This window comes from Leptonychotes weddellii, chromosome 2, assembly GCF_054177405.1.
Source record: "Leptonychotes weddellii isolate Sample4059 chromosome 2, ASM5417740v2, whole genome shotgun sequence".
In the NCBI taxonomy this organism is placed as follows: Eukaryota; Metazoa; Chordata; class Mammalia; order Carnivora; family Phocidae; genus Leptonychotes; species Leptonychotes weddellii.
The window spans coordinates 128,818,374-128,838,595 of NC_138370.1; the positions used below are offsets into that span (position 1 = coordinate 128,818,374).

General features: G+C 36.8%; 1 protein-coding gene and 1 long non-coding RNA gene across 2 annotated transcripts in view; one reads left to right on the forward strand and one right to left on the reverse strand.

Annotated features, from left to right (window-relative positions):
• Positions 1–20,222, reverse strand: part of LOC145720187 (uncharacterized) — a 155,367-nt gene that overhangs the window by 120,031 nt on the left and 15,114 nt on the right. The gene's annotated exons all lie outside the window — the stretch shown is intronic.
• On the forward strand, positions 5,905–19,898 carry GNRHR (gonadotropin releasing hormone receptor). Its single transcript, XM_006729309.2, has 3 exons — positions 5,905–6,423; positions 17,020–17,236; positions 19,654–19,898. The coding sequence occupies exons 1-3, from the start codon at positions 5,905–5,907 to the stop codon at positions 19,896–19,898; spliced, it is 981 nt and encodes a 326-aa protein (XP_006729372.1).

Genomic DNA, 20,222 nt, shown 5'->3' on the forward strand with positions numbered 1-20,222 from the left:
GTTCTGCATGGAGCACTGGGTGTTATGCACAAACAATGAATCATGGAACACTATATCAAAAACTAATGATGTAATGTATGGTGATTAACATAACAATAAAAAATAAATAAATGCTATGTATAATTTAACATGGCTTAGAAAAAATTGAATAACTTTTAGAATTTGTTCCTCATTTCCATGGCAATTTCATGGAAACACTTCTCATAATTAATAGTCCACTTTCCTTCCTCAAATCCTTCCGATTAAACTGGAATGAAAATTCTCCCCCTTTTACTCACCTCATAGTCGTCACAGACACTATCATTCTTGGTTAAATGAAGTTAAGTCATGTTTTGAAAAACGGGAAAAAATATATATTCCTCTTCTCTGATAGTGTGCTGCCTCTATCTTTTCTTCCTGCTAGAAGCAAAATGTTCTACCAAATACTTTTTATTAATATACTTCTCTTTTATTTTTTTATTATTATTATGTTATGTTAATCACCATACATTAGTTTTTGATGTAGTGTTCCATGATTTATTGTTTGCGTATAACACCCAGTGCTCCATGCAGAACATGCACTCTTCAATACCCATCACCAGGCTAACCCATTCCCCTCTAGAACCCTCAGTTTGTTTTTCAGAGTCCATAGTCTCTCATGGTTCATCCCCCCCTCCGATTTCCCCCCCTTCATTCTTCCCCTCCTGCTATCTTCTTCTTTTGTTTTTTTTTAACATATAACATGCAGGAGAATATACTTCTCTTTTAAAAGATACCCAAAGGATACAAACGCTGTGATCCGAAGGGGCACCTGCACCCCAATGTTTATAGCAGCAATATCTACAATAGCCAAACTATGGAAAGAGCTCAGATGTCCATCAACAGATGAATGGAAAAGAAGATGTGGTATATATATACAACGGAATATAAGGCAGCCATCAAAAATGATGAAATCTCATCATTTACAACAACATGGATGGAACTAGAGGGTATCATGCTAAGTGAAATAAGTCTATCAGAAAAAGACAATTATCATATGGTTTCACTCATATGTGGAATATAAGAAACAAAACAGAGGATCATAGGGGAAGGGCGGGAAAAATAAGATGAAATCAGAAAGGAAGACAAACCATAAGAGACTCTTAACTATAGGAAACAAACTGAGGGTTGTTGGAGGGGAGGTTGGTGGGGGGATGGGGTAACTGGGTGATGGGCATTAAGGAGGGCACGTGATGTGATGAGCACTGGGTGTTATACGCAAACAATGAATCATGGAACACTACATCAAAAACTAATGATGTAATGTATGGTGATTAACATAACATAATAAAATAATAAATAAATAAATAAATAGAAGACCTGCCTTCTTCTATTTTTTTAGTCTTACTGGTAAAGAGATGTTAAAAATCTATTTTTGGCTCCTCTGGGTCACTTCCAAACTGCCATCTGTTTCTCACCTCAGAATTTAGACTTGCAATCCAGAAAAGGCTGAGCAATTGGGTACAAGAAGAGGATGGAGAAGATAATATAAAGAAAAGCAAAGATACCATGCTTGAGGACCAACTCAGGTCATGAAACAGACATTTGCTCTTCCCTGGAACTGCCTGGGTTCCTGTTGGCTTTCTAGGAATTGTATATTATGAAAGAGGCCTCTATTATTTAAGAGAGTCTCTTTTTCTTGCAACAAAAAGGACATAATTAACATGGCATCAAACTTCATTCACCCTCTACTTCATCTATCCACTTTCATGGCCACACCCTGTACTTTCTTGTTAATCAGAACAAGTTCACATCTGGAATCTTAAATTCAAATTTCTATCTACATCCTCCTAGGTTTAAGACTCCCTTACTCCATTATAACTTGTTTTCATTCCATCAAGATTCTCTTTTCTTGACCCTCCCTCTTATTTCAGTCTACCCTACCTCCACCCCTTTCATAGATCCACTCCCTTCCCTGACTCCTAACTTCCCTAACTTCCTTCAACCCTAACTCCTTAGTGCCTTATTGCATAATCAGCTCCCCTAAGGGATCTGTCCTCTTGTCTTTCTGCAACATCTGCCCTAGTCTCTTGACTGTTCTCCCTCTCTACTGTTTCCATCTCTAAATCTCTAAACATCCTCAAGACTTACATATCTGTTCTTAAAATTCTTTTTTCTTTATGTCCACTTCCTCAAATTTCATGTGTTCTTCAATAGCCATTCTCACCACAATCACCAAAGCTACTCTAGGCAAATCATCAGTGACCTCCCAACAGTCTCATCCTACTAACTCTCTTTGGACCTTTTCCTGTCACTAAGATATTTGATGTATGGATCGCTCCCTCTCTCCTGAAATTCTCTCCTCCCATTACTTCTCTGACATTACCGTCTTCTGGTTTCCTCATTACTTTACAATGTGGGAAATGAATGTGAGAAAGGGTTTCTGTCCCTAAATGAGAGGCAAAAGGCAAAATATACTTCAGTATAATCAGATTTTATCATGAACAATTTTTCCTTTCTTCTTTTGGTTTCTGGACCACATATAAAAGCTTTTCCAATTTGTAAAATCTACCCAAGAGTTACCTTGTTTTATTTGGTTTCAGGCATATGGCCCTGCTAAGATTAACTGACATGATGTGTATGCAAAGTCTTCTGAGTTCTTCAGGATAATAAACTGTTACAAGGAACCTCATATAGCTAATATAGAAGGTACAAATTTTATGGTCACAAATCTCAGATGTAAAAAAATGTCTTTTTAAATATTCTATATAAACATAATTTCACTATCTCCCCTAAACCCTCAACAGCTGAGAACTCAACAAATAGTATTTCTTTCAATCTGTTGTGAAGTTCTGGGTGAAAACACTATGTTTTTTAATGTTATAAACATTTTGTTTGTAATACAGTTTAACTTACTTGGAAGCTCTAGTGGGAATTTGTTTTTCTTTAACTTTCTGGTTTTACTTACTGATTTTTATGTACAGGCAATCCTTACTACTTGCAAATTCACCTATTTGCTAAAATCCACTTGTAACCCCAAATCAATATCCACAGTGCTTTCGTGATTATTCCCAGACACGTGTTTACACAGAGTAGGGAGAAATTTGAGTGGCTCGATGTGCAATTCTCATTATAGCTTTCATACTATAAGTAAGCTTCCTTTCTATAGTATATTTAGTGCCATGTTTTTTCATAGTTTTGTGCATTTTGTTAGTGATTTCACTGTATAAAATGGCCCCAAACAGAGTGCTGAAATGCTGTCCAGTGTTCCTAAGTGCAAGAAGACTACGATGTACCTTACAGAGAAAATACGTGTATTATTTGTTAAAGATTTATTTATTTATTTATTTATTTATTTGACAGAGAGAGAGAGAGACAGAGACAGAGAGCACAAGTAGGGGGAGCGGAAGGCAGAGGAGAAGCAGGCTTCCCCCACCACCACCCCTCCCCGGGGCAAGGAACCTGATGTGGGGCTCGATCCCAGGACCCTGGGAATCAACAATCCAGTACATCCAGAAAAAGGAAGAGAACATTTGCTGATATGAACATGTGGCTGCTCTCGAGAGTCCTAAAGCATAATCAGTGTGTGATGAAGCCATGGAAAAAGTGGAAAAGTGGAAAAATGTGTGGATTCATGAGATGAGGATTAATTTTTTAAAAATATGGTGGACAGCCTTGTTCTGACAGTGAAAGCCAAAATATATATATATATATATGGTAACTGACCTGCACAATTCAAAAGGCCATATGGTGTGAAAAATGTCCAACTTGTAGGTGTGGCAATTTCTGCATATCAGGAATCTTGGGAACAATATTTTAACCAACTGAGCCACCCAGGCGTCCCGGGAACAATATTTTAAATATCTGCTAAGTGTTACACAGGAAAAGGGTTATGTGAAAAAGCAGATTTTCAATAATGAGACTCCTTGTTTTACAAGGGTGTTGGCAAATGAACATATATATAATGCAAATGGTTGTGGCTCACAAAAACCTAACCCCATATTTTTGTTTGGAGGAAGTATTCGGTATTCACCAATTCAGTGTTCATGGCAACTTGATAGAAGTACCACAAATAATGAGTCAAGTCTGTATTTATGCTAGATTTGTGCTTAGAAACACACGCGATGTATTTCCAAAAGGTGTACGTCACATAATTTCTGACTCATCTATTCCTCTCACTAATTATTCTGAAGTAGTCCATTTCAGAACCAAAATACTACATTGGAAAATATTTCCAGACCCTTCAGAAAACCACTTAGGAGGCCAGAGTCCACGTCCTGCAGTATAATATTTCCTTCAAGTCTAGAAGTGGTGAGAGAAAGCCAGGAATTCTGGGCATGAAGTGACAGCCAAGAGGGAGCCCAGGTAAGCAAGTGCTCTACGTTCCTCCAGATGCAGGAGGCAGCCGGCGCAGAGGGAGTCCGAGATGCACACGGACATATCCAATACTCTTATCTAATCTTCTGTAGTACCAAATAAGCTCCTTCAGGGCCCGGATGATGCCATGCGCACAATTTGTCACCTGCAAAGTCTAAGAGTATATGTAGCAGGTATTTAGTAACTATTTATTAAATAAATGAATATAAGACAGAAAAAACAAATAAATGAACCAACAAGAATGGACCATCTAAGTCAAAAGAGTCACCTATACTCTTTAAAAAAAAAAAGATTTTATTTATTTGGGAGAGAGAGAGAAAAGAAAAGAGAGAGCATGAGCAGGGGGAGGGGCAGAGGGAGAGGGAGAAGCTTGCTCCTCGCTGAGCAGGGAGCCTGATGTGGGGCTCAATCCCAGGACGCTGAATTCATGACCTGAGCCGAAGGCAGACGCTTAACCGCCTGAGCCACCCAGATGCCCCAAGTTACCTATACTCCTAACGTTATTCCTGCTTTAGCTACCACAAAAGCAAACTAATTCACAAAAGACAAATCAAGCTAGTGATTTAATAAATTCCAGTGTAAGTCATATCAGTGTTAGTAAATAATATCATCAAACACCCACCATGAACGCTAAAGCAGTAACACAGAGAGTTTCTAAGTGGCCCCAATTTGAAATGATCAGATAACATATAAAGGAATTTAAGCAAATATTCATATTATATATAGACATATATAAATGTGGGTACAGCATTTATACAGTATTGTCTCCAATATCTAGCTACCTTATGCAATAATGTGCAATAATGGCAAGTATAATATTTAAACAATTATAAAAGCAAGGCAATAATAAAAAAGAGTTAATCATTTTTACTGCAGCCTAAGCATGGATAATCGGGCCATTTAGATCAATAGATAAATTTGAATGCAGACCAATTTGTATTAGATCAAATTAATTCTGTAAAGGTATTAATTAGATGTTTTGTGGAAGATGGTTTTAAATGAACATATTTGTCTAGTGTTTGAATGTACAGCAGTGTGTGATCGAAAGAGAAAAACAAATGTTTTTGAGAAATGAATTAATTTCTTAAAACAACAGATTTGAACTGGATTAAGTTCTTTTTTAGTATTTTTCTTCAACTTCATTTTGTATCTGTTGAACAGAATAAGAACATTTAATAGTTTTTAGAAAATCTCTTTATTAAAGTTATGTAAATAGTAGCATGAGCGGATTTTAAATTCAGAATTAAGCTTCAGATGTTCTTCTCTACTTAGGAAAAATGTTGTGAAAATCAGGCCATCTGCTGAGGTACTACGGTTACATTTGGCCCTCAGAATGTGTTCGACATGCTCTGTTTTAGCACTCTGTTGGATTATTAGCCCACAAAACAAGTTCACCTTGATCTTTTACATTAAACATAAAGTAGCTCAGGGACAAAATTTGACGTAAATCTAAACCTGTGATGTTTCCATCTAAAGAAGGCAGAAATAAAACAGAGTTTTGGGCTAGATTACGACAAAACATCACAAGTGCCAGAAACACAAGTCTTGAAGCTCTTTCGGTCAGGAAATATGGCAAGCGCCTCGCCTGAACAGAATCAAAATCACTGCTCAGCCATAAACCACAGCAACCCACTGATGCAGGGCAACCTCCCCACCCTGACCTTATCTGGAAAGATCCGAGTGACAGTTACTTTCTTCCTTTTTCTACTCTCTACAATTTTTAATGCTTCTTTCTTGCTGAAACTTCAGAAGTGGACTCAAAAGAAAGAGAAAGGGAGAAAGCTTTCGAGAATGAAGGTGCTTTTAAAACATCTGACCTTAGCCAACCTGGTGGAGACTCTGATTGTCATGCCACTGGATGGAATGTGGAACATTACAGTCCAATGGCGTGCTGGGGAGTTCCTCTGCAAAGTCCTCAGCTACCTGAAGCTTTTCTCCATGTACGCCCCAGCCTTCATGATGGTAGTGATCAGCCTGGACCGCTCGCTGGCCATCACGAGGCCTCTAGCTATGAAAAGCAATGGCAAGCTTGGGCAGTCCATGATTGGCTTGGCCTGGCTCCTCAGTGGTATCTTTGCTGGACCACAGGTAAACCATTATCATGAACTTGTTAGGATATGGCAGTCACAGATTTCCTATCTCAACTTGACTACTGTATTGTATTATCGCATGTCAAAGGCAATATTGTATTATCTTTGAGAGCTTGGACTCAGGGAATTAGAGAGTAGAGTTTAATCCCCGTTCTGTTACCTTGAGCACATCTTTTAACCTCTCTGAGTTTCAGTTTCTTCATTTATAAAATGGAGGTAATGCCTACTTTATGCAGCTTTCATGAAGATTAGATGAACAATGTATTAAAGTGTCTAGCATAATCTCTGGTACATAGTAAATGCTCCTCAAAAAATGTAGCTATTGTCAAATTTGACCTCATCCCCATTTTATCCTTTCATCTAGTTTTCCATTCACTCTGACTGATATGGTAAATGGAGAGAATCTTGAGGAACTGTGAAATTTGCATAGGTAGAAAGTGCTTATAACTTGTCTCATTTGGGACTCCTTGAGCGGAAACTATTCTGTCACTGTTGCAACTTAGAGTTATTCTCAACTAGTATGTTGTAGTGGGAAATCCTGGACTTTTGACATTTGAATATTTCTCTGAGATTGACTTGAGCTTATCTGGAGGTAGCCTAGACTGCAACAGGCTGTTAGCAAGATTAGGATTGTTGGTGTAGGCACAGGGCTTCTGGTACAGGCAGATATCGCTCCAGATTGTCCTCATCAGAGGCAACCTGATTAACTGAATCTGTCTTCTTCAGCAGTCATATCTCTGAAGAAAAGGACACATTCTTACAGATAACAAAGATCCTTCAATAACAGATAAAGAAGTTGTCCGTATGCTTGTAAATGTACTGTATGATGATGAACCTAGGGTTCAAGGATGTGTCAAGGGGTGACGTCCAAGTTAACCAGAATGTTTCAAAAACCAGCCTCTACAAATGGAAGTTATCTACACATTCTACATGAGCCAGGTGGTTAAAAACAAACAAACAAACAAAAACAAACAAACAAAAATCCTGCCATGCAGAACTCACTAAATATAGCAAAACACTAGGAAGTTGGATAACCAAATTTTCCCAACAATTCCTCACTTAAATGGAAAAAGCTAAAGTATTTTGATTTCCCTGGAGAAAAGCATAGTACAATGATTCTCACAGTGAATACACAAGAAGAGGTTTAGTAAATGTTTCTCTCAAAATGAGGTTATTTAGCTAAGGTTTATACCTGAAGTTTTCCATTTTGTTTGTTTAAAGTAAGAGAGCTGCTTATTTATTGATTTTCTTAGGGAAGACAGTTAGGCTCTTCAGACTGAGTCAGATACTGATGAAACAAAGGAACAGCCCTCAAAGAAAATGTAATTCAGTTGTGGAGACAAAACTTATATAAAACTAATACAACTATATACTGAGCACTTTTTTAAAGATTTTATTTATTTATTTGATGGAGAGAAGAGCACAAGCAGGAGGAGAGGCAGAGGCAGTGGGAGAAGCAGACTCCCCACTGAGCAGGGAGCCTGATGTGGGACTTGATCCCAGGACCCTGAGATCATGACCTGAGCTGAAGGCAGACACTTAACCGCCTGAGCCACCCAGGTGCCCCTATACTAAACACTTTTAAAACCTATTACAAGTGTAAGAAGAAGAGATGAGTAAGAGTTGAAATGGGGAAGGAATGTTTTAAGGTTAAAGGTAGGATAATTTGAGTCTTTTAAGATGGATGGTATTTGGATGGAAAAAATAAGTCAAAGATCACATATATTTTTCAGCAAGAGTTGAAAAGTGTGATTAATTTTCACAGGAGACTTGTCTGGCTGAAGCAAAAGATTGAGAGGTAGGACTAGCAGGAAATCAGATTTGGTGGTTGCTCCCTTTTCTTCCACCTCATAGTGCACGATTTGTCATAAAACATCATGATTATGCATTTACTCGTCTTTGCCATTAAGGCATACACTCTTAAGTGATGGAGACTGTTATGCTCAACTTAATTAATATTCACAGTACCTAATAAGAAAACTAGCAAAAATAGAAATTTAAAAGGTTTGGATAATGTGATTTCTCTTCAGATCAAATAAATCCTTCACCTTCTCCTGAAACAATAAGTTTGGATGAGTGAATCAGTGAATGAGGGGTATGATGGACCTGTGTTATAGAAGACAGTGATAACCAGGGGAAATTCTGAAATTAACATGGGAGCCATAAATCCTCCATAAATCCTTTGTGAGTCCTGGGCAAGAAATAAAGTGATTTTTTAAGAAAAATACTATAAGAAAATTTACATAGACCCAAACAGATCCAAGAGACAGAGAAAGCTTTTCCAGCTTTTCTGGCAATGAGTTGATTAGGTTGGTGGCTAGGGCAGTCTCAAAGAAAATTGATTGTAAGAGGGACATTTCAAACAAACAAACAAACAAACAAAACAAAGCTTGGCAACAAGTTGGATTTAGGGAGTTAATAACCAGAGGGTGTAAACTATAGCTCCAATATTTTTAAGCCAAGGAGTTTTAACAGTAAAACCATTGAAATAGGCAGGTAGGTTGAGAAAAGCAGTGTTTGTCTACCTGTTTGTTTCTCTGTTTGTTTTAAGGGGGAGGGAAGCCAGGCTCTGAAAAGAGATGAAAACATTTGCTTTAAGACATAATTCTACCGATATAAAGTCATTGTGTAAGTACAGGTATTTGGAAAGTAGTTGTTAAGTTGGGATACTGACGAAGTCTAAACAGAAGTAGAAATAGGTTAATTTGAGGGGCTAAGTTGGTTGAGTGTTCGACTCTTGATCTCAGGGTCATGGGATCAAGCCCCCCTTTGGGTCTCCGTGCTCAGCAGGGAGTCTGCTTGAGGGTTCTCTCCCTTTCCCTCTGCTCCTCCCCGCCCCCCTCCCCTGCCGCAATGCACACGCTCGTGCGTGCGCGCTCTCTCTCTAAAATAAGTAAATATTTTTTTAAAAAGAAAAGAAATAGGTCAATTTGTATCGGCCTTTTGGCTAAGATCAAGTGTGATATTAACTGAAATGCAAACCAATAATGTCAGTCTCCTTTAAAGGACTGTCCCAGAGGCTATAAAAAATATATTGCTTTATTAATTCAATTATTTTCATCCAAATATATCACAGCAATAATAGATAGTGTCAAATACTTATTTATCTTGACGTAGTAAAAAGAAAATATAAAATTAAATTTGAATTGTTTAAGATGTTCATCTAATAGCCTGACCTCAAATACATTACTCTTCCTGAGAGATTTATGTGAATATGGGCCACAGAAAATGATGGTATTATTTTATGGTGAAACACATGACTCATCCTTACTTTCAGCAGCAGATTAAATTTATAAAGCACTTTACTGAAGTTTCCTGAAAAACCTCATTCTATGCAGTATGTAACAGCCATGTTACTATCCCCATCCCGTGTATCAGAGAAAGTACAAAGAGTACCTTTGAGAGCAATGGCATACGAACCTTTCTGGCAGTAACCCAAAGTAAGAAACACATACCACATAGAGACTTTGCCTGTCTGTCTCTCACATACCAATAACTGAGAAAATTTTTCATAAAATATTCAACTGTGTTTCTTTTCATTTTTTAATGTTGATTTCAACTACCGATGGGTATAATCTGCAGTTCAGGGACGCCTGGGTGGCTCAGTCGGTTAAGCGTCTGCCCTCGGCTCAGGTCATGATCCCAGGGTCCTGGTATCGAGTCCTGCATCGGGCTCCCTGCTCAGTGGGGAGTCTGCTTCTCCTTCTCCCTCTGCCTGCCACTCCCCTTGCTTGTGCTCTCTCTCTCTGACAAATAAAAAATAAATAAAATCTTAAAAAAAAAAATCTGCAGTCTGAAGGGGTTCATTAACTTTCCCAATGTCACTTGGACTGTTGGACTCGTGTCTTTTTATTAAGTCCAGGTTTTCTTTTTATTAGAGCTCTCTGCTATCTCTCTGAATAAAAGAGGTTTTAATCCCATGACTAATGTTACACACACTTAATGGGAAAGATGAGAGATTGAAAGGGCTTCTTATTTCTAGACTGTGGCACACCACAAGTCCACCTCGTGCTTCATCATGCTCTCTGGATAAGCCCACTGACAAAGGTGCATTCTGTAGTGGACAATTCACATTATAAGGATAACTTTAATCATCATCCTCTGGTGCGTATATTGATCATCTGTTACTTGAGTAATTCTATGATGGTTTGAGGATATATTTTCAGAAGTTTCAGCATAGCCTAGCTGAACTGTCAAACTTTTTCCTAGTAATGGAAGTTTTTAAAAAGCAAAAATTCTACCTGGAGCCCCAATAAATACATGAAACATATAAGTGGAGCTGTTTTTGCTGAAGAGGGATAAGGGAGGCCAGTCTTCTGCTTGGACATTCACTAGCCCTGCTCACGGTCTCTGAAGACCTTAGATCTCCCTGCAGCAAAGCTTGGAAGGCAACAGAATAGTAGAAATGGCATGAGTATTGGATTTAAACAAAGTTGGTTTTGGGCGCCTGGGTGGCTCAGTTGGTTAAGCGACTGCCTTCGGCTCAGGTCATGATCCTGGAGTCCCTGGATCGAGTCCCGCATCGGGCTCCCTGCTCGGCAGGGAGTCTGCTTCTCCCTCTGACCCTCCCCCTCTCATGCTCTCTCTCTCTCTCTCATTCTCTCTCTCAAATAAATAAATAAAATCTTTAAAAAAAATAAATAAATAAACAAAGTTGGTTTTAAATCCCAATGCTGTCCCTTACTATCTCTGTGGCTCTGAGTAAATTACTTAACTAAACTTAAAAGAATAGTGGTGAAGAAATTGTAAAGAATAAGATACATAAAATCACCTAGTACAAGGCTTTATACTTAGACACTCCATTAATGTTCATTCCTTCCTCTCCTCCTGTTTTCATTCCTTTGTTCATAATAGAGTTTTTGAAGTCAGGAGGGACAATAATAGGGAAATATGAGTATGAATATTAAATGATTCTTCAAGAGACAGCAAAGAGAATTGCTTACATGAAGATTGATTATTTCCAATTTCTCAAAATTATAGCATTCTGACTGATAAGTCAGTTTTGCCAAACTACCTCCTAGTTACCAGCCTATCCTACTCTTTCTGAAAGCTATATACACCAAAGCATAATAATTCAAGTCCTGAAGGTATTATCTATAACAGTAAAATAAGGTTGGAAGGAAGGAAAGAAGGAAGAGTGAGAGAGAAAGAGGGAAAGAAAGAGGGAGAAAAGAAAAAGGAAGGGGAGGGAAGGACAAAACATGACCCAAAAGAAAATCTGCCTTAAGACTATGTGTAGTTGGGCTGGTAAGTACATGCTGAGGAGAAAACATTTGCTGAATTAGGGGTGTTCATATCTCATCAAAAATCACATGGTTTCCAACGGCACTCATCTCCCACCACAAGAATCATTTGCGGAAGTTCACACCATTAGTTTATCTGTGATGATATGGAGCATTACATGCTGACAGCATTTAAATTCTGTCGCTAACCCGGGTTGGAAGGCAAGATATATGAGACATCCTTTAGTCTTTGGTGTAAAGATATGTGATCTGAAGATGTATAGAGGCTTGCCTTGACACACAGAATGCACTTGATTGGACTAGAATGTACTTCTGAACTTGACAAGCAGCTTAAATCCAATCAATTCCCATCACACGTGTACAATATGCCAAGAACTATACTGGAACATAGGAGTAGCATACTAATAACATAAATAACAACAATAAACATAAATAAATAAATAATAACAATGATGATGATAAATATTCATTTATGGAAGACATAAATATGTGTCAGGAATTGTGCTAAATCCTTCTGCATGCATCATTTCATGTAAGGCTCCCCAAAACCCTATATATTGTATACAGTTATTATCTTTACTTTATTCATACAGAAACTAAGGTTAAGAATGTTCTATAAAATGCCCAAGATTATAGTCTAGTAAGTGCAGATGTTAGTACATCCAGTTAACTCCATCCCCAGAGCGTTTAGCTACTACACTATATCACATTATGCAATATTGTCTATTTCTTTTTGTCCTGTAGAAGACTAGAGAAGGAAAAGGCAGGAAAGTCTTAAGTTGAGAAGAGATGTTTAAGAGCTATCAGGAAAAAATATATGGTAAATATTTATAAATATATAAATAAATACATAGGAATACACATTTATAAGTTGTGTGCCTTGAAATTTTTATAATAATAATGGTTACAACTTTTACAGCGCTGTGTACCAGGCATATTCTAAGTGCTTTGCAAGCATTAATTCATGTAATTGTCTTGACAACTCCTAGCGGTAAATACTATTAATATCTCCATTTTATAGAGGAAGAAACTGAAGCACATCATCTAAAGATAATTACCCCTGGAAAAGATTAGGTGATAATGTAATTAGTCTGGGGTAAGGTGAGGGTTAAAAACAATACTCTAAGAAGCACCTGCAAATGACTCTAAAGAAGGAAAATAGATTGCTCTTGTTTATGGCAAAATAAAGCAAACACTGATGAGAACTGGGGCCAAGGATGAGAAAGGAGAAACTAAGAAATTAAAGAATTATAATCCAAGGACAAAAAACAAAACATTGGAAGTAAAGTGGGTCCCTATATTAATCACTCCAATGAACATGGTCCTGGAGCACAAAATAAGCTAGGTTCAGCTTATTCATGGGCAAGTAAGATTCCGAGTTACCATGACACTCTACTGTGTCACTCTTTAGAACTCACAACAGTCTTCCTTATGTGACAGGTGTCATATACACGCTATAGCTCCCCTACCAAATTTTAAATTCTCTGAGAGTAGGATATATCTGGTTCATCTTTTATGACAGAGAGCACCTAGTATAGTTTTTGACCAAGTAGTTGTTTTAACAATAAGCATTTGGAGTGCCTGGGTGGCTCAGCTGGTTATGAATCAGACTCTTGATTTCAGCTCAGGTCATGATCTCAGGGTCGACAGAGCCTGTGAAGGGCTCTGTGCTCAGTGGGGAGTCTGCTTGAGATTCTCTCTCCCTCTCCCTCTGCCCCTCCCCCACCCCTGTGCATATTCTCTCTCTCTCAAAACAAAGAAAAATAAGCATTTATTAAACAAAGATAACCATTAGCTCAAATCATGGCCCTATTTCAAAGTTATTTTATTGAAAGTTTCACCATTATGATTTAAAAACATGAAACATTAAAGTGAAAATGTGGCAGAGCAGTGCAAAACAGGAAGTCAAACTTGGGTCATCTGGGTCCAAGTATGATTGGGAAAATGGGGAGAGAAGTAGCTAAAGTTTTAAAGAAATACTAGATTCTCAGGTTATTTGTGAAGTAACCCTTCCAAAGACTTCAACTCACAACATCTGTGGGGCCAAATTCAAAACTAAATTTTAAATAAGGTCAGGTTGAGGGGCGCCTGGGTGGCTCAGTCGTTAAGCGTCTGCCTTCGGCTCAGGTCATGATCCCAGGGTCCTAGGATCGAGCCCTGCGTCGGGCTCCCTGCTCCGCGGGAAGCCTGCTTCTCCCTCCCCCACTCCCCCTGCTTGTGTTCCCTCTCTCACTGTGTCTCTCTCTCTGTCAAATAAATAAATAAAATCTTTAATAAATAAATAAATAAATAAATAAGGTCAGGTTGCAAAAAAGTATGGAAAATTTAAAGGGTATAAATTTAAAGGTGTATAAATTTAAAGGGTTACTTTGTGATGTGGAAAAAGTTGGTCTGGACTGTAAAGTAGAATTAGCTGAATAGATGTTTTGAGTTTCTGAACTTTAAATTTGATTATATGATCTTTGGGCGCCCTCTAGTGGATTAATTTAAAAATACTATTTCGCCCTTGAAAAAAGATCTGAAACTGAAAATCAACATTTTGATTACAAATAAAAGATACAGCATTATATTTTATATTATGTTTACTATATTTTATTTATTGTTTATCATATTTATATTTTATTAAATTTTTCTACTCTACACGCAAAGAAAGTAAATATAGGGTTTTTTTTAAAAAGCACACTCTACTCCCATTCCAATACCGCAAAAAGGAAAGAAATCCTGGGCCTGTGGAATTAATTAAATTAAATTAAAATTTATTTATTCAATCAAAAACTTTAAAAAAATAAATACTGTCCCTCATTTGCTTAAAATTTTTTAAATCCTGTAACATTTTGTTTGAATTTACTATTAGTTTTACAGTGCTTGGGCACTCTTACCTTTTGACTTTAATAATGCATCATAGTAAAATGAAGTTTCTCAGTGGAAAAGCTTAGAAATGACTGGATAAGAAGTGTGCTTGATAAATGGGGAAAGAATGAGTAAATGTCTACTAGAACTTCTTTTTGAAAACTACTTGCAACATTTGTTTAATAGTTGATACAAGTTGTGATTTAAAGAAAAACATAATTTCACACTTAAAGAAAGTTTGCAAGAATCATACAAAGATTTCTGGAATACCTTTCCCTGGGCTTCCCCAAATATTAACATTTTACTGCATCTGTTTATTTGCTTCGTTTCCTATATACATTTTTTTTTCTGAATTGTTTAAAAGTAAATTCAGATATGATGTCCCTTTTAATACTTCAATGTGTTTTTTCCGGCACATATTCACAGTACAGGTACCAAAATCAGGAAATTAGTACTGAAAAAATACTATTATTTAATCTATATAACTTATTCATATCTCACCAATTGTCCCAGTGATGTCCCTTTTAACAAGAGAAAATCCAAGATTATGCATTGGATTTAGCTGCCACATCTCGTTAGTCTCCTTTAAATTGGAACCATTCCTCAGCCTCTCTTTGTGTTTCATGACATTGACATTTTTGAAGAGTGCAGGCCACTTATTTTGTAGAATGCCCCTCTAGTTGAGTTTGTCTAATGTTTTCTCATGGTTAGATGTAGGTTATGTACTTTAAACAGAAATACCAAAGAAGTAATGGTGAGTACTTCTCAGTGCATTATAGGGAAACAGCTGCTGTCCATTGGTCCCATTATTGGCAATGTTAATTTAATTATTCGGTTATTTCTCTACAGTCAAGTTATTAATTTTACTCTTCATAATGACCAAGTATCTTGAAGGTAGGTACTTACAAATTATGTAAATATCCTGCTTTTCTCAAACTTCACCCATGTTTTTACTATCCATTGATGATTCTTGCCTGAATCATTTATTATTACCATTTGGTAATCACTACTTTCATTATTCCTTATACATTTATTAGTTGGCTTTCTACAATAATAAAGAGTTTTTTTCCCCTCCCCATTTCTTTGTTGTTATTATTCTGTAATGTATATCAGCATGGACTTGTGGATTCTTCCTTTATTCAACAGTTAATCATTCCTTTTTATCAGGGCTTTGTTTTTTGGTTTTGGGGTTTTGTTGTCAATGCTGACACTGTCGCAGATTTTCTTTCAAGCTGGCTCCAGAGCTCTTCTGACATGCTCCACTATTCTTTTAGTACTTCCTGGCTTTTTGGCACAAGCTGTTCCAAGTACATATTGTAGTTTGCCTGTGACCCCCTTGGGACTCACCCACTTCTCCAATGAGCTCTGGTTCCTTTTGGTAGAGAATGGTCTTTAGAAAACAAGACCTGGTACGAGAGTGCTGGATGTGCTTACTGCCAGTAGAATGTCATTGTTCCTACGCTCCCAGCAGACAGAGCTAGAACATAAGTACACACCCACAGACACACACATGCACACGTGCATGGAAATCTACATGGAGATTTTCCTTACTCTTTTTCTGCAGGTGTATAGCACTCCATTGTGTGGTCCACCGGATTTTATTCAGCTACTGCTCTATGAATTGGTATTTACATTATTTTCAATGTTTTTCAATTACAAACAATGCACCAATGAATAACTTTGTGCCTATGTATTTTCATATAATGGAAGTAGGAGTGTATCTTCAGAGTAAATTCCTAGATATCAGATTGCTGGGTCAAAAGTAAATGCAGATGTAGTTATGCTACTTATTGCCAAATTCTTCTCCATAGGGGTTGTGCCAATTTGCATTCCTACTAGCAACGTGGGAGAGTATTTTTCCCCCACAAACTGGCCATGAGAGTTTGTTGCTATTTTTCATTTTTGCCAATCTTGAGAGCAAAAAAATGCCATTTCAGTGTAGCCTTAATTGGCATTTTATTACGAATGAGGTTGAACAGCTCTTCATATGCCGAAGGGCACTGCTGTATCTTTTTTTGTGAATGGTCTATTCATGTCTTTTGACCATTTTAATGGGGTTTTCTGTCTCAAAAATAGAATTTAAATATGTATCTTGGGGGCACATTCTGACTGTTAGACACAGTTTTGGGTGCTGCAGATATAATGATAGACAAAATCACTTGCAAAAACCTAACTCAGCATAATTGCATCTGAAATTGAAATATGAACAGTGTTTAAATCCTTGGTTGATTTTCTGCTAGGTTGAAATAATTTCCAAAAAAATCCAAAATCCTATAGATCCATTCACATTGCCCAAACATATTTTGAGTAAAGATCCACTTACAACTTTGCACTGAAGCACCAAAGGGATAATATCAAGGCGCTGAGCTGTGGCTTTGGGCAACATGTTCAAAGGCCTGCAGAATACAGAAGGAAAAAGCTTTCAAGAAAACATGCAAATACTGTTTGAAAGAAAGTAACGCCATTTTTCAGTTTGTTTTTTTTTTTCTTTTCTCATACAGTTATATATCTTCAGGATGATCCACTTAGCAGATAGCTCTGGACAGACAGGTTTCTCTCAATGTGTAACACACTGCAGTTTTCCACGATGGTGGCATCAAGCCTTTTATAACTTTTTCACCTTCAGCTGCCTCTTCATCATCCCTCTTCTCATCACGTTAATCTGCAATGCAAAAATCATCTTCACCCTAACACGGGTCCTTCATCAGGATCCCCACAGTACGTATTCCTTAGATTCGGTGTTAATTATGGGTAAACAGGTTTTACAACAGCAATATTCAACGCAGAGTGTCATGTACTAGGTGCCAGGTACTATTCTAAGCAGTTTGCATATTTAATATTCACAGTAACTCCATGAGGTAATACTTTTATTATACCTCTACTATCCCCAGTTTACAGGTGAGGCAATTTGGTATCTCCCAATGTTCCAAATTTGTACCATGAAATTAAAAACGAAAGAACAGTTACCTCATGTTACCCAGTAGGAGCATCAGCAAATTGCTCCTGCTGGGCCCACCACAACACTATACGAAATACCTGATTTCCAGAATATCGCAAAGCACAGCTTGTTGAATGGTAGTCAAGAGACTCATTAAAGTTAAGCTGTTCCATTTCACACTCAAATCCCCTATTCCACACAACATAACTGTGCACGTGTGTGTGTCCGCGTGTGTTGGTGTGAGAAATACTGTTGAATACGTCATTGACTCTTTCATCTGAATCTTCACAGCTGTGGTTGTGCCTTTTTCTGCTTCCGTAAGCTGGTGCAACCTCGAAAACTAAAATTTATGAATTTGCAAAGTAAATATGTCTATGTTGGCATGACACCCAAAAGACATGTTACTAATGGCATGGCACAGAAGTTATACAGGGTACAACTTAACAGGAAAATCATCTTATTTACTGTAGTGTGATTACTCTCAGCAGATACTTTCTCAAGGAGATAATTATGGCACCGTCCTATAATTGATACTTGGGCAGTTCCCAGAACAAAATGGTATTTAATACTTTTTAAGAAGTATACTGCAAAAACATTTGCCCTCAAAATCTTACCCCAGAGAAAGTCAGTTCTATAAGGGATATCTAAGAAGGGCACATGGAGAATAAGAAGATAGACCCCAAACAGGGATTAATCTGAAAAAACGTGAGCTAGGCAGAAGCAGAGAATCAAAACAGAAGAGGCAAGGAGCAATAGTTAAATATTACTAAGACAGATTTAGTTAATTAATCTTTTCTTTATTCAACCAATATGTATTAACTACTCAATATTGCTGGAAATGGTGATAGATGAGGATACTGTGGTGAATAAAACAGCCCAGGAACTATCCCACTTTCATGGAGTCTACAGTCTAGAAGAAGATGGTAAAACAGTAAACCAGTAATGAAATGTGATATCTCAAAATAGGTGGAACGACAGTTATGTTACAGGAGGTTCAACATTTTTTCAGATTCAGCCCCTGTGCTAAGCCAAAATGCTTTTTTAAATGTGTTCATTCCTATTGATTGCTTTCTTACTTATGTCATTAAAGTTTACAGATATTGAGGATTAAATGAAATAATGTGTGAAAAGAACAAGACACATAGCAAGGTACACAGTAAATGATAATTAGGTTTGTATGACAGAAATCTACAACTAATCTGTACTCAATAAATTACTGACTTTAACATTTCTAGTCAAAAATTAATTTTATAATTAAAATATCATGCATGTAAATCTTTTCCTCCATGTTTCCACTCTTTTGTGATCAATGAGTAAGAAGTTGCAAAATGGCTACTTCTGAAAAGCATGATCTATTTCCCTCAGAAAAAAATATGGCATGTGAAGGGTATTTTTTATTTTAAAATAGCAGTTCTGGATTATGAAATACAAGAACAGATTTTAGGTACTTTAAAACTGCAGTTAAGAACTACGTGCTAAATGTCATGCAAGCTGCCTGTTAGAGTCCACATTTCCATTAAACTCCAGTGAATTTACACACACACACACACACACAGAGCCCACATACACCACATATTTAACAAACACATGCACACACCTCACATACACCACACACACACATACATGTGAACTTTAAATGATTTACTGATATGAAAAGGGAAATTGTTTTGAATACCATAGAGAGAAGCACATGGTTGAGAAAGATAAATTTGGACAACACTCTTTCATCCATGCGTGATTCTCATCATCCTCACTGTCAGATACTCAGTAAGTATAGTTCTGTGTAAACACATAATCGAATTCAGCTCAACTTTAGTCTACTCTCTTAAATTTATGTTTTAAAAGTTTGAGTACCCACACATTTCAAATCCAAATTAATTCGGTGAAAATTTATTTTTAAGAGCACTGTCATCTTTAATCTTCTCTATTCATTATATGACATAGTGGAAAACTTGGAACATTAATATCCTTTACAAACAAATTTTCATTATTAAAAATTATTAAAAATAATGGAAATTTGTTCCTGTTCCACTAATTAGTTTTAATTAGTGACCCTTCCTTTTTGTCCATTTCGGTTTTGTAATAAAACTGGTCTTTATTTTTTTTAATTTTATTTTATTATGTTATGTTAGTCATCATACATTACATCATTAGTAAAACTGGTCTTTAAACACCTACTTTTTTCTCTATCTAACAGAGTTACAACTGAATCAATCCAAGAATAATATACCAAGAGCTCGGCTGAGGACCCTAAAGATGACAGTTGCATTTGCCACCTCATTTACTATCTGCTGGACCCCCTACTATGTCCTAGGAATTTGGTACTGGTTTGATCCTGAAATGTTAAACAGGGTGTCAGATCCAGTAAATCACTTCTTCTTTCTTTTTGCTCTTTTAAATCCATGCTTTGATCCTCTTATATATGGATATTTCTCTCTGTAATTGATAGACAATGTAGAAAGTCATACAAAGAAGAGCAAGGTAGTGAATTTCATCAAATGGGAATAAGAAACACAAAGGTGGCAGCACATTTACATACAAACAAAACAGAGTTTAAGTTTATATTAATGTCCTTCTTTTTAAAATCACATTGTCAGAAACTCAATTGCAAATTAAAAAAAATACAAACACAAAGAAAAAGAAAATTCAAGAAAAATAATAAAATATTCCCTCATAATCATAAACTTCTGAATTAACGTCTGCCCTTTCTGGGCTCCTATAACACATTACATAGGTTTCTTATCACTTTCTCCTTGTCTATTAATG

Bases quoted from the DNA above. Each gene is read 5' to 3' on its own strand.
- GNRHR (XM_006729309.2), top strand. From the start codon at position 5,905: ATGGCAAGCGCCTCGCCTGAACAGAATCAAAATCACTGCTCAGCCATA. The intron at 6,424-17,019 runs GTAAACCATTAT...TTTCTCATACAG, and splicing joins GTATCTTTGCTGGACCACAG to TTATATATCTTCAGGATGAT. The intron at 17,237-19,653 runs GTACGTATTCCT...TCTATCTAACAG, and splicing joins CCTTCATCAGGATCCCCACA to AGTTACAACTGAATCAATCC.